Raw genomic sequence first — 14,628 nt, forward strand, 5'->3', positions numbered from 1 at the left:
ACGTTGTAACATACTTACCTGGACGGGGTCGACGGGCGATCAAGAAGGCCCGTGGCCTAGGTCAATGGCCCACATTGCACTTGGTGGGCGCGTTGGCCTATCATCTCCTCAAGTGGGAGAGTGAACGTCGTAATTTGTGGTAGAGGGGGTACGCGTTCGCGCGGCCCCTGCCAATTCTGTAAAATTAAAATTTGGTCCTTGAGGCCGGGCGCTTCGCAGTTTATTCTTGAGGTCTGAAAGGTCCCTGTAAATTTTCATTTTCATCCTGTAGACCTTGTTCCTACGACCCACAATTTATCTTTATAGTCCATGAGGAGGTATTATTTCTGTATTGTAACTTTTCATTCGAGACCCTACAGCTGCTATTGTTTTCTCTTTCTTTTCATTGCATACAGAAAAGTAGAATTAAGGTGCGAATTTCTTGAAGAGAAAGAATTCTGCAGAAATATTTAGGTCTTGTTGGATCTCAATCCAAAAGCGTACACAGAGGGAGGAAGATTTGATTTGGGGGAGGATTGATGGCGCGAAGCGTGTCGTACGTATCGGCGGCGAAACTGGTGTCCATGGCGCGGGGGAACCGGGTGGCCGTCATCGACGTCAGGTAACAGGAGACCTCGCCGGGGCCGCGCGCGCCCTCCGCCACCGTGCCGATTTGGGAACTGATGGTTGCTCTTTCTGAAGGGATGAGGAGAGGAGCTATCAGGCGCACATCGCGGGGTCGCACCACTTCGCCAGCGGCAGCTTCGCGGCGCGGATGCCGGAGCTCGTGCTGGCCACCAGCGGCAAGGACACCCTCGTCTTCCACTGCGCGCTCAGCCAGGTAAAGATCCCCGCCGCCTCTCGTCTCTAGAACCAGTTCCCCTTTGTCGACAGTTTACTTGCCTTGTCGAAATACAAGGAGATCAGATTCTCGACACAGACACAGCACTGCGCAATCGACCTCGCGCGTTGTTGATTCACTACTGATTTCTACGGGCATGTGGTCGGGGTGACAATTGAGATATGCAATCGTCTTGTGCGACCGTGGGTGGGGGAACCTTGGCCAAATTTTCGTCTGGTGTTCTCTCCTAACTTTGAAGCCCTGTGACTTTGCTGGAATTAAGGGATGTACATGTGCTGCCTGTGTGTTAAAATGCTGCTTGTTCGAACCCTAGGTTCAGTTTTAGACACTTGAGGATATGAATCAACAATCAGGCCATGTCCAGTTGTCGTTAACCTGCCTTGATATAGAGTTAATGTCTGTCGTACTAGTTTGTTTCAAAACTCTAGTTAGTGATGTTCCTGTTAATGAATTCCCTTTGATTGTTTCTGCTGCTTTGTGATGTTCCTGTTAACGAATTTTCTGGAAGAAATTTCACCCACCTCTTCTACCTGGAACATACCTCGAAGAAATATTGTACTCAGTCAAGGTAGTCCGATAAAACATTTTGTGCTTATTGATGGGGTGTCTGGATGTTCTTTTTGTGGATTTTTTTTTCGTGTTGGATAAAGTGCAAACCCGCGAAAGCTTGCAAATGTGTATCAAAAGTCAGCTTTATGCTGATGTCAAGTCAGAAATTGGGTTGCCTGCGTGCATCCATGTATACAGAAACTAAAAGCCTATGATATTTCATTTGTCCCCACCTTGCCAGTAGTAACCACAAATGTACAGAAACTAAAAGATGAGATTCAGACCCACGTGTACAAAATGTGAAACAGAGGGGTAAATGTAATGTGAGCTCGCAGACTTAACCACAAAGGGGGTAACAGTGAACAAAGTAGAAGTACAATCAGCTGAGCATGGACAAGCCTGAGACGCCTGAGTTCTTTGATGCAAAACATGTCTTGAGCAAAAGTTGCATGTTCTGTTTCTTGCTTTATAATTGTATATTGTTCTCTTCTTCTAACATAAAAGGTAGTTGGCATCGTTAATTCATCTGATTTCATACACTAGCTTTAGTGTGACATTTGTTTACATTTAGTTAGTTCCAATGTACCATCTAAGTTTATGCTTCTAGAACTTACTCTTTTGCACTGTCTAGTGATGTTCATTTCTTAGTATGTCAGTCATATCTTCGATCATGTTGATTCTGCGATAGTATTTAAGTATATGGTTGTTTACATAGGTAGGATAAGAATTAAATAAAATCTTGGTATCCCATGTTCTTTATTTTGTACCATATCTTTTGTTTATCATCTTACATGTTATGTCACCACGCCCCAGGTGCGAGGTCCGTCCTGTGCTCGGATGTTTTCAGACTATCTATCAGAGTCCAAGGAAGATTCGGGGATAAAGAACATCATGGTGCTTGAACGTGGGTTCAATGGATGGGAGATTTCTGGCCAACCCGTGTGCCACTGCAAAGATGCTCCTTGCAAAGGCACATGCTCTTGATCCTCTGGGCTACCATCTGGTCCATTTCTATTCAGCTTTTGAATGATCTGCGATTCAGCATCGCTGCTGAGCTGGTCCTTTCTCATTGAGACGCTGATGCATAACAATCCATTGAATTCCGCAATGGCATGTCTTGAAACATTTCATTTACAAATACATGACATCTTTTTTCAGATGATATATGTATACGGTATATCTAAACTGTTACATGCATACGTACCTTGCGTGAAAAATCTCCTTAAAATGTACCGGGAAGTCTGAAGATGCTTGTACCGTTGAACTAGGCATGTTAGTTTTTGAAGAATGTTCAAGTTTTATCCTCTTCATTTCACATGGAGCTATGCAATCCCAACATGATTTCATAATCACTTTTATTTCTCTTTATTGAAAAGTGTTCTAGGTTTTTCCTCGTTGGGAATTGAAATTTTATATTCTTTCATATCAATTATTGCCCCTGCAGTTCTTAGAAAATGTCTTCCCAATATAATTGGACATAGAGGGTTAGGTTTCATATCCGTAACAATAAAATCTACATGAAGATAATAATATTGGCAAGCACAAGAATATCTTCAACCTTCCAATTGGTTTCTTTATGGTGCTATCTACCAAGTGGACATTAAGTTCACATTTAGTAAGGGGTTTTAATCCAAGTGCATCATATGGCTTTTTAGAAATTATGGATACACTTGCACCTAATTGAGCATCATAGGTAAAGTTATTAATGCTAATATTTATGGATGGTCCCAACCATCTTCCAACTTCCTAGGGATCAAAGCTTCTTTATTATATTTCTCTTCCCAATCAAATAAGACAACTTCACATATATATTTAGACTAGCCACAATGGGTAGTAACATAGGCATGTTACTAGTCTATGTTACTACCTCTATAGTGGGGAGTAACATATGTGTGATAACATGCAACACTTCATTTATTAGCCTATAGACACATCTTGCCTTGATATGTGTGATGTTACTCATACTACTAGTAACTAGCTATGTTACCACTTTCCTCTCTTTCTTCATTTATTGCTTGCACATCATCTATCTTATCTATATATGTGTGATGTTACTACCTATGTTACTCCCACTGTGGTAGTCTTAGGCTGGTCATAGGGGGAGTAACTTATACTAGTGTCATGCATATGACACTAGTCTGAGTTACTACCTTCATAGTGCAAAGTAACATAGTAGTAGTGTCATAGATTGCTTCATTTATTAGCTCATAGACTCATTTTGCCTTGGAAAGCGCTATGTTACAGTAACATATTATGTTACCACAAGCACCTCTTTCCTCATTAAATACTTGCCACATAAGCAAAATTGTCCTTGTATGTGTTAAGTTACTATCTAAGTTACCCCCACTATGGCTAGCCTTAGTAGTGTTATAATTAAATTCAACACCCTCTGAATCAGTGGGATCATCAATGCCTAAAATTTTAACCTCTTCAAATCCACTTTTCTCAAGAATTTCAGATTCACGGTTGTCCTCTCTCTCTCCCCCCCCTCTCCCCTCTCTCCCTCCCCCTCTCTCTCCCCCTCCCTCCCTCTCTCCCCTCCCTCCCTCTCCCTCCCTCCCTCCTCTCTCTCTCTCTCTAGCATAGAGGTTTCCCATTTCTAGATAAGAGGACTTCAAAGCTGAGACGGTCATTTGAATATTGTTAAACTTGTTAGCATAAGAATTTGAAAATCATTTAATCAATTCTTCATCAACATGATGGTAAGTCAACTTAGCATTTATAAGAGGATATTCAGAGGTATGGATTCAATTAAGGTTGGCGCTAGGATTAGATTCAAGTTTTGTTGCAATTCTACCTAAAAGCATAGCTTGGGTGCCAAAAAAATTGACAGAGAAGATCCAATAAGAGTTGACTCTTACTCTAGCCTTTTTATACTCTCATTCATTGCACCAACTTGTTCCAAAAAAATTTAATACAGTAGTGTGCTCATCTACGTCTTTTTCTAAAATAACCCCTTTATATAGGTTTCTATAAGGATCTTTTTTTTACTATTTACTATAGAGCAACAGCCCCACAGCCTTCTTATTCCAGAAATTTTTGCCCAGGGTTGTTTAAATCCGCTCCCACCGGGAGTCAAACCCAGGACCTTGGGTGCTACTAAGGTCGCCGCAACCACTAGGCTACAGGCCCGTTCACTTTCTATAAGGATTGTTGTTGAAATTATTTCTAGCAATGAAATTGACATCAACATTGTCTTTATTTTACTCAACCATATCACAAACAGAAACATCATTGGAACTAGAACCATTACTTTTCATGGACAACATAGACATAATCATATCAATTTTCTCATACAAGCTACCAACTTCCTCTATGGAGTTTACCTTCTTTGATGTTGGAGCTCTCTCAGTATGCCATCGAGCATAGTTTCTCATCATGTTGTCCAATAGGGCTTTAGCATTTGCTTGAGTCATGTTCATAAAAGTTCCATTTGTGGCTGAATTTAAAAGATTCCTTGTCAAAACATCAAGTCCAGCATAAAAGTATGAAGCATTAGCCAATCATCTAGTCCATGACTTGGGCAATTTCTAAGCATGCTTTTCATTCTTTCCCATGATTGTGCTAAGTGTTGATAGCATTTCTAAATTGTATTATCTTAGCAGGAGGATGCTACTTGTGAACTGCGTTGGGATTTCCCCGAAGAGGAGAGGATGAAAAAACGGAGTAACGCCTTAAGCAAGATGACATGATGTAGACAAGATAAATTTAAGTATGAATAAACCCCATCCTTTTACCCTTAATAGCAACGATACATACGTGTCATGCCCCCTTCTATCATTGGGACTGAGCACCGTAAGATCGAACCCATTACAAAACACCTCTCCCATTGCAAGAAAAATCAATCTAGTTGGCCAAACCAAATCAATAGATCGGAGAGAAATACGAAGCTATAGTAATCATGCATAAAAGAGTTTAGAGATAACTCAAATAATATTCATGGATAGATCTGATCATAAACTGACAATTCATCGGATCCCAACAAACACACCGCAAAAAGTCATTACATCGAATAGATCTCCAAAGAGAGAGAATAAGTCATCTAGCTACTAACTATGGACTCGTAGGTCTGTGGTAAACTACTCAAGCATCATCGGAAGGGCAGCAAGGTTGATGTAGAGCCCCTCCGTGATCAATTCCCTCTTTGACAGAGTACCGAAGAAGGCCTCCAGATGGGATCTCATGGTTCTGGAACTTGCGGCGGCGGAAAAAGTATTTCGGTGTCTCTATGATGTCAGGGGAATATTTGAGTATTTATAGAGGTGGAATTAGGGTTGGATGTGCCATGAGGGGCCCACAAGCCTAGGGGCACACCCCTAGGGCTTGTCGCTCCCTCGTGGCTCTTCTGGCCTTCTCTCGAACCTTATAGGGTCTCTTCTGGTCCATAAAAATTAATCCAAAGTTTTTCTCCGTTTGAACTTCGTTTGATATTAATTTTCTGAAAAGCGAGAAACATGCAAAAAAAACAGCAACTCGCACTGGGCACTAAGTTCATAGGTTAGTCCCAAAAATGATACATAATTGCATATAATGACATGTAAAGCATCCAAGATTGATACTATAATAGCATGGAACGATAAAAAATTATAGATACATTGGAGATGTATCAGAGGATAGTACTTTCCAACAAAAAATATTTCCATTTGTCTCAAGAATCAATGTTACCTCTAGGTAAAGGTTGGAATCATTCATTAGCCCTAGCTCTTAGTGAAAAATGAAACAATTTAACAAAGTTGTGCAAACAAGAAGTAGCATCTTTACTAAAAAATTTATGAATTGTTCGTTCATAACCAAGTTAAGCAAACGAGGCTAATATCATAAGATTCGACACTAATAGTGGGTGCTGTGATAGGTGTTCTCGTGATGTCATTACTGTTGGTGGTAGAGAAGTCTTTCAACATCACATTTTCACCAATGGTACCCATTACAACTACTAGACAAAAATTGGCTATTTGCTGAAATTATAAATACTTCTGCAGTTTCTAACAACTTCGCAAAAGGAAAACACTAACAATGATTAAAAATGTGCAACTAGACAAGAGATAAAACAACAAAAATAATAAAGTCAATATAGAACCTATCGCAAATATGCCTCCCCGGCAACGCTGCAAGAAAAATTGTTGATGACAGGTTGAGAAGAAGATGTCTCCTAGCTTTGCTGGGCTCCATGGTGTGGGATTTTGTAGCACGCAACAAGTTTTCCCTCGGTGAGAAACTCGGGTATTGATGCGGCTTGAACTACGTCGACATTTTCCCAAAGAGGAAGGGATGATGCAGCACAACTACGGTAGGTATTTCCTTCAGTGATGAGACCAAGGTTATCAAACCAGTAGGAGAACCACGCAACACCACGTAAACAACTCCTGCACACAAAGAACAAATAAGCAACCCGACGTAGGAGAGGGGTTGTCAATCCCTCACGGGTAAAAAGATAGGTAAAATTGTAGTATATTGGATAAATAGATCTCGTGGGGCGTGAGATAAAATAAATAAATAAAAATTGCAGCAAGGTATGTTTGTATTTTTGGATTAATAGATCTAAAAATAAAAGCAAATAGAAATAGATCGTGAAGGCAAATATAATAAAGAAGAGACCCGGGGGCCGTAGATTTCGCTACTGGTTTCTCTCGAGAAAAATAGCATACGGTGGGTAAACAAACTACTGTTGGGCAATTGATAGAACTTCAAATACTCATGACGATATCCAGGCAATGATCATTACATAGGCATCACGTCCAAGATTAGTAGACCGTCTCCTGCCTGCATCTACTACTATTACTCCACACATCGACCGCTATCCAGCATGCATCTAGTGTATTAAGTTCATGGAGAAACGGAGTAATGCAATAAGAATGATGACATGATGTAGACAAGATCTATTTATGTAGAAATAGACCTCATCTTGTTATCCTTAATAGCAATGATACATACGTGTCGGTTCCCCTTCTGTCACTGGGATCAAGCACCGTAAGACCGAACCCATCACAAAGCACCTCTTCCCATGGCAAGAAAAATCGATCTAGTTGGCCTAACTAAACCAAAGATTCGAAGAAGAAATACTAGGCTATAAGTAATTGATACGTCTCCAACGTATCTATAATTTTTGATTGTTCCATGCTATTATATATTCTGTTTTGGATGTTTAATGGGCTTTATTATACACTTTTATTATTATTATTGGGACTAACCTATTAACCCAAGGCCCAGTGCAAATTGCAGGTTTTTTGCCTATTTCAGTGTTTCGCAGAAAAGGAATATCAAAAGGAGTCCAAACGGAATGAAACCTTCGGGAGCGTGATTTTTGGAACAAACGTGATCCAGAGGACTTGGAGTGGACGTCAAGAAATGAACGAGGAGGCCACAAGGCAGGGAGGCGCACCTGCCCCCCTGGGCGTGCCCCCCACCCTCGTGGGCCCCTCGTAGCTCCACCGACCTACTTCTTCCTCCTATATATACCTACGTATCCCGAAAACATCCAGGAGCACCACGAAACCCTATTTCCACCACCACAACCTTCTGTACCTGTGAGATCCCATCTTGGGGCCTTTTCCGGCGCTCCGTCGGAGGGGGCATCAATCACGGAGGGCTTCTACATCAACACCATAGCCTCTCTGATGATGTGTGAGTAGTTTACCTCAGACCTTCGGGTCCATAGTTATTAGCTAGATGGCTTCTTCTCTCTCTTTGTATCTCAATACAAAGTTCTCCTCGATCTTCTTGGAGATCTATTCGATATAATTCTTTATGCGGTGTGTTTGTCGAGATCCGATGAATTGTGGGTTTATGATCAAGATTATCTATGAACAATATTTGAATCTTCTCTGAATTCTTTTATGTATGATTGGTTATCTTTGCAAGTCTTTTCGAATTATCAGTTTGGTTTGGCCTATTAGATTGATCTTTCTTGCAATGGGAGAAGTGCTTAGCTTTGGGTTCAATCTTGCGTTGCACGATCGCAGTGACAGAAGGGGAAACGACACGTATTGTATTGTTGCCATCGAGGATAAAAAGATGGGGTTTATATCATATTGCTTGAGTTTATCCCTCTACATCATGTCATCTTTCCTAATGTGTTACTCTGTTCTTATGAACTTAATACTCTAGATGCATGCTGGATAGCGGTCGATGTGTGGAGTAATAGTAGTAGATGCAGGCAGGAGTCGGTCTACTTTTCACGGACGTGATGCCCATATACATGATCATGCCTAGATATTCTCATAACTATGCACTATTCTATCAATTGCTCGACAGTAATTTGTTCAGCCACCGTAATACTTATGCTATCTTGAGATAAGCCACTAGTGAAACCTATGGCCCCCGGGTCTATTTTCCATCATATTAATCTCCCGTCAACTAGCTATTTTTACCGCCGTTTATTTTGCAATCTTTACTTTTAATATTTATCATAAAAATACCAAAAATATTATCTTATCATCTCTATCATATCTCACTTTTGCAAGTGGCCGTGAAGGGATTGACAACCCCTTTATCGCGTTCGTTGCAAGGTTCTTATTTGTTTGTGTAGGTACGAGGGACTTGCGTATGGCCTCCTACTGGATTGATACCTTGGTTCTAAAAAACTAAGGGAAATACTTACGCTACTTTGCTGCATCACCCTTTCCTCTTCAAGGGAAAACCAACGCATGCTCAAGAGGTAGCAAGAGGGATTTCTGGCGCCGTTGCCAGGGAGTCTACGCACAAGTCAAGACATACCAAGTACCCACCACAAACTCTTAACCCTCGCATTACATTATTTGCCATTTTCCTCTCGTTTTCCTCTCCCCCACTTCACCCTTGCCGTTTTATTCGCCCTCTCTTTCCGTTCGCCTTTTTTTCGCTTGCTTCTTGTTTGCTTGTGTGTTGGATTGCTTGCTTGTCACGATGGCTCAAGATAATACTAAATTGTGTAACTTTGCCAATACCAACAACAATGATTTTCTTAGCACTCTGATCGCTCCTCTTACCGATGCTGAATCTTGTGAAATTAATGCTGCTTTGCTGAATCTTGTCATGAAAGATCAATTCGCCGGACTTCCTAGTGAAGATGCCGCTACCCACCTAAATAGCTTTGTTGATTTGTGCGATATGCAAAAGAAGAAAGATGTGGACAATGATATTGTTAAATTAAAGCTATTTCCGTTTTCTCTTAGAGATCGTGCTAAAACTTGGTTTTCGTCTTTGCCTAAAAATAATATTGATTCATGGAATAAGTGCAAAGATGCTTTTATCTCTAAGTATTTTCCTCCCGCTAAGATTATCTCTCTTAGGAACGATATTATGAATTTTAAGCAACTTGACCACGAACATGTTGCACAAGCTTGAGAGAGGATGAAATTAATGATACGCAATTGCCCTACACATGGTTTGAATTTATGGATGATCATACAAAAAATTTATGCCGGATTAAATTTTGCTTCTAGAAATCTTTTAGATTCGGTCGCGGGAGGCACTTTTATGGAAATCACTTTAGGAGAAGCTACTAAACTCCTAGATAATATTATGGTTAATTATTCTCAATGGCACATTGAAAGATCTACTAGTAAAAAGGTACATGCAATTGAAGAGATTAATGTTTTGAGTGGAAAGATGGATGAACTTATGAAGTTGTTTGCTCCTTCTGATCCTAATGATATGCCTTTGTCTACTTTGATTGAGAATAACAATGAATCTATGGATGTGAATTTTGTTGGTAGGAACAATTTTGGTAACAACGCTTATAGAGGAAATTTTAATCCTAGGCCGTATCCTAGTAATTCCTCTAATAATTATGGTAATTCCTACAACAACTCTTATGGAAATTTTAATACGATGCCCTCTGATTTTGAGACTAGTGTTAAAGAATTTATGATTTCTCAAAAGAATTTCAATGCTTTGCTTGAAGAAAAATTGCTTAAGGTTGATGAGTTGGCTAGGAACGTGGATAGAATTTCTCTTGATGTTGATTCTTTGAAACTTAGATCTATTCCACCTAAGCATGATATCAATGAGTCTCTCAAAGCCATGGGGATTTCCATTAATGAGTGCAAAGAAAGAACCGCTAGGATGCGTGCTAAAAAAGATTGCTTTGTGAAAGCGTGTTCTTCTAGTTTTCATGATAATAAGGATGAAGATCTAAAAATGATTGATGTGTCCCCTATTAAATCTTTGTTTTGCAATATAAATATTGATAATGATGGGACTGGAGATGAGTCAACTTTAGTTAAAAGGCGTCCCAATGATTCGGAGTTTTTAGATCTTGATGCAAAAATTGGTAAAAGTGGGATGGAAGAGGTCAAAATTTACATAGCAATGAACCCACTATTTTGAATTTCAAGGAATTTAATTATGACAATGTTCTTTAATAGATTGTATTTCCTTGTTGCAATCCGTGCTAAATTATTTGCACGCTTATAGTCAAAATAAGGCTTTTACCAAACATATCGTTGGTGCTTTAATGCAATCTTATGAAGAAAAGCTTGAATTGGAAGTTTCTATCCCTAGAAAACTTTATGATGAGTCGGAACCTACTATTAAAATTAAAATTAAAGATCATGAATGCTATGCTTTGTGTGATTTGGGTGCTAGTGTTTCCACGATTCCAAAAACTTTGTGTGATATATTAGGTTTCCGTGAATTTAATGATTGTTCTTTAAACTTGCACCTCACGGATTCCACCATTAAGAAACCTATGGAAAGAATTAATGATGTTCTTATTGTTGCAAATAGGAATTATGTGCCCGTAGATTTCATTGTCTTGATATAGATTGCAATCCTTCATGCCCTATTATTCTTGGTAGACCTTTCCTTAGAACGATTGATGCAATTATTGATATGAAAGTAGGGAATATTAGATTCCAATTTCCGTTAAGGAAAGGCATGGAACACTTTCCTAGAAATAGAATTAAATTACCTTATGAATCTATTATGAGATCCACTTATGGATTGCCTACCAAAGATGGCAATACCTAGATCTATCCTTGCCTTTATGCGTAGCTAAGGGCGTTAAACGATAGCGCTTGTTGGGAGGCAACCCAATTTTATTTTTGTTTCTTGATTTTTGGTTATGTTTAGTAATAAACCTTTGATCTAGCCTCTGGTTAGATGTGTTTTTATGTTTTAATTAGTGTTTGTGCCAAGTAGAACCTATAGGATCTTCTTGGATGATAGTTATTTGATCTTGCTGAAAAAAGTCAGAAACTTTCTGCTCATGAAAACAATTGTTAAAAATCACCAGAACGTGATAAAATACTGATTCCAATTGCAGTAGAACAATAAACAAATTATCTAGGTCGTCCTATTTTGGTAGATTTTTCTGAGTTCCAGAAGTTTGCGTTAGATACAGATTACTACAGACTGTTCTGTTTTTGACAGATTCTGTTTTTCATGTGTTGTTTGCTAATTTTGATGTATCTATGGCTAGTATCGGAGGTTATGAACCATAGAGAAGTTGGAATACATTAGGTTTAACACCAATATAAACAAATAATGAGTTCATTACAGTACCTTGAAGTGGTGTTTTGTTTTGTTTCGCTAACGGAGCTCATGAGATTTTCTGTTGAGTTTTGTGTTGTGAAGTTTTTAAATTTTTGGGTAAAGATTTGATGGATTATGGAACAAGGAGTGGAAAAAGCCTAAGATTGGGGATTCCCAAGGCACCCCAAGGTAAAATCCAAGGACAACCAAAAGCCTAAGGTTGGGGATGCCCCGGAAGGCATCCCCTCTTTTGTCTTCGTCCATCGGTAACTTTACTTGGAGCTATATTTTTATTCACCACATGATATGTGTTTTGCTTGGAGCGTATTGTATGATTTGAGTCTTTGCTTTTTAGTTTACCACAATCATCCTTGATGTACACACCTTTTGGAGAGACACACATGATTTAGAATTTATTAGAATACTCTATGTGCTTCACTTATATCTTTTGAGCTAGATAATTTTGCTCTAGTGCTTCGCTTATATCTTTTAGAGCACGGTGGTGGTTTTATTTTATAGAAATTATTGATCTCTAGTGCTTCACTTATATTATTTTGAGAGTCCTTTTGAACAGCATGGTAATTTGCTTTGGCTATAAAATTAGTCCTAATATGATAGGCATCCAAGTTGAATATTATAAAAAACTTTCATATAAGTGCATTGAATACTAAGAGAAGTTTGATGCTTGATGATTGTTTTGAGATATGGAGATAGTGATATTAAAGTTGTGCTAGTTGAGTAGTTGTGAATTTGATAAATACTTGTGTTGAAGTTTGCAAGTCCCGTAGCATGCACGTATGGTAAATGTTGTGTAACAAATTTGAAACATGAGGTGTTCTTTGATTGTCATCCTTATGAGTGGCGGTCGGGGACGAGCGATGGTCTTTTCCTACCAATCTATCCCCCTAGGAGCATGCGCGTAGTGCTTGGTTTTTTATGACTTGTAGATTTTTGCAATAAGTATGTGAGTTCTTTATGACTAATGTTGAGTCCATGGATTATACGCACTCTCAACCTTCCATCATTGCTAGCCTCTTCGGTACCGTGCATTGCCCTTTCTCACCTTGAGATCAGAACAAAACTTTTGGATTCTCTTTCGCCTATCGGCCGGCTTTAAACAACCTTCACATTTCCTGCTGAGATCCCAAGTCTCCAAGTGGGCCCTCTTGGCCACCTAAGACCTTGGCTTTTTAGAGAATCCCGCTCCTGTGTCGTAGGACTTGTAGCTCGGCAGTCCACCGGGTAGGTTTGTTTATCCTTCCTTTTTCGAGTGTCTTCTTGGAAGAACCCAGGGTTCTAGCCCATTCCCATTCCTAAATCAATAATTCGTAGTGCTTTTGCCTTTCTTGCGTACTCCTGGTGAACCAGTTGCTAGCCATATGTTTAGGAGGCTATTTTCTCCTATTAAGTAAGATTCTTAAGCTTAATAAGCCCAAAGATCGAAAAGTACGGACCATTTTGAAATAAAACCGGACCATTTGTAAATCAAAATAGAAAAAGAAATCTAGCTACTCTCTTCTCTGTCTCCTTCAGAAAAAGAAAGCTAAGGCAATTGGTGTTGAATAAACAAAACCACAGAAGGTGTGGCTTTGGACCCCAAACTCTTCCATGACGCCCTTCTTCTTATAGCGTGGGTAAGTGATCAATACAGAAAAAAATCACACCCATTGGATCCATCCTGATATGATTGGGTGATTTGCACGTTCCCTTAAGAACAAGCACACACACACTAAATCCTGAAAAGAAAGTTAGAAATCACCTTTAGAATCATCAGCCTCTGTCCCTACACTGACTCGCTTATCCGGGATCGATCCTCACTACGGTCCTTTATTTCGAAACGAGGATAGGTCTCTCGCGGAACGAGGTGTAGATTGAGAAGAAAGATGAGCGTATGAGCAGGTTTTAAAGCCTGCAAGTTAAGTTGTTGGCTGCTCTTAGCGATTGAGTGCCAACATGAGACCTATTTGTTAGCTTTGAACCGAGAAGGTCCCTCAACCATAGCGTGATACGAACCAGTGGCTTCCCTACCGAAACCGAAGAAATCCTCTGGGCGGGTTCCTTATCTTTACTTAATACGGAACCACTCGCGCATACACACGTGCGTTACGCGCACGCATGTATCGCGGGAAGCTAACGCGTCGTAAAACGCCTGTTAGATTGCCTGTCACGTACAATCTATCGTGAATGGCTCCTATTCATTCTCTACAGGGGTCTCTGCCCACATGGAAGCGGGGCAGAGATGGATAAGATCAAACACGGGAATAAGAAGCATTTGAAATGCCTTTTTGATCATTTTGATAGAGGGGCTAAAAAAACGAAAGAATGGGTTACATTTTTCATATGCTCTCCTCTTATAGATAGGACGAACAAAGAACAAAGTTTTTCGATCACTTACTTCGCTCGCCCTTTTTTGATCGGTTTTTTTAATGCAAGCCGAAATAGAATACTATAAGTATGAAGTGGACATCTATGGTTTAATTGGAAACATCTCTTTTCTATTTAGATTTTGCCAGTGCCTCCCTTTGTGGCAGAGCGAGCGCCTTGACTAAGATAGATTGACTCTTTCGAGGTAGGTGCCTCCACCCCTTCCAAAAGCTGGTTCACAAGCTGCGGATCCAACGCAGGTTGGGAAAAATCATTGCTCGTATAATCTCACTAAAGAGGGAGCCATTTTCATTGTTACCGTACCGGCTGTTAAAATTAGGTCTGCTTGCCTAGGACTTGATCTTGGTACCAATCCATAACGATCAAAGTTGAATCGTGAGCAAAAAAATAGTTAGAAATGC

The 14,628-nt window shown here is 39.8% G+C and overlaps 1 protein-coding gene and 1 non-coding gene across 3 annotated transcripts; both read left to right on the forward strand.

The window, feature by feature from the left end:
• The first annotated feature begins 10 nt into the window (after positions 1-10).
• LOC120973124 (U1 spliceosomal RNA) lies at positions 11-170 on the forward strand. Its single transcript, XR_005767238.2, has one exon. It is a non-coding gene; the product is annotated as a U1 spliceosomal RNA (small nuclear RNA).
• On the forward strand, positions 11-2,633 carry LOC109752555 (arsenate reductase 2.1). 2 transcript variants are annotated; one of them, XM_040404196.3, is made up of 4 exons: positions 27-231; positions 396-601; positions 682-820; positions 2,204-2,633. In XM_040404196.3, the coding sequence occupies exons 2-4, from the start codon at positions 519-521 to the stop codon at positions 2,372-2,374; spliced, it is 393 nt and encodes a 130-aa protein (XP_040260130.1). In that variant the 5' UTR covers positions 27-231; positions 396-518; the 3' UTR covers positions 2,375-2,633. The 2 variants fall into 2 exon arrangements, with proteins under 2 accessions (XP_040260128.1, XP_040260130.1); XM_040404194.3 differs by having other exon boundaries at positions 11-601.
• Positions 2,634-14,628: the final 11,995 nt, after the last annotated feature.

Source organism: Aegilops tauschii, chromosome 1, assembly GCF_002575655.3.
Source record: "Aegilops tauschii subsp. strangulata cultivar AL8/78 chromosome 1, Aet v6.0, whole genome shotgun sequence".
NCBI classification, from domain to species: domain Eukaryota; kingdom Viridiplantae; phylum Streptophyta; class Magnoliopsida; order Poales; family Poaceae; genus Aegilops; species Aegilops tauschii.

Excerpts from the sequence above, each read along its gene's own strand:
- LOC109752555 (XM_040404194.3), top strand. The coding sequence starts at position 519 with ATGGCGCGAAGCGTGTCGTACGTATCGGCGGCGAAACTGGTGTCCATG. Across the intron at positions 602-681 it reads GTGGCCGTCATCGACGTCAG|GGATGAGGAGAGGAGCTATC; the intron begins GTAACAGGAGAC and ends CTCTTTCTGAAG. Across the intron at positions 821-2,203 it reads TCCACTGCGCGCTCAGCCAG|GTGCGAGGTCCGTCCTGTGC; the intron begins GTAAAGATCCCC and ends ACCACGCCCCAG.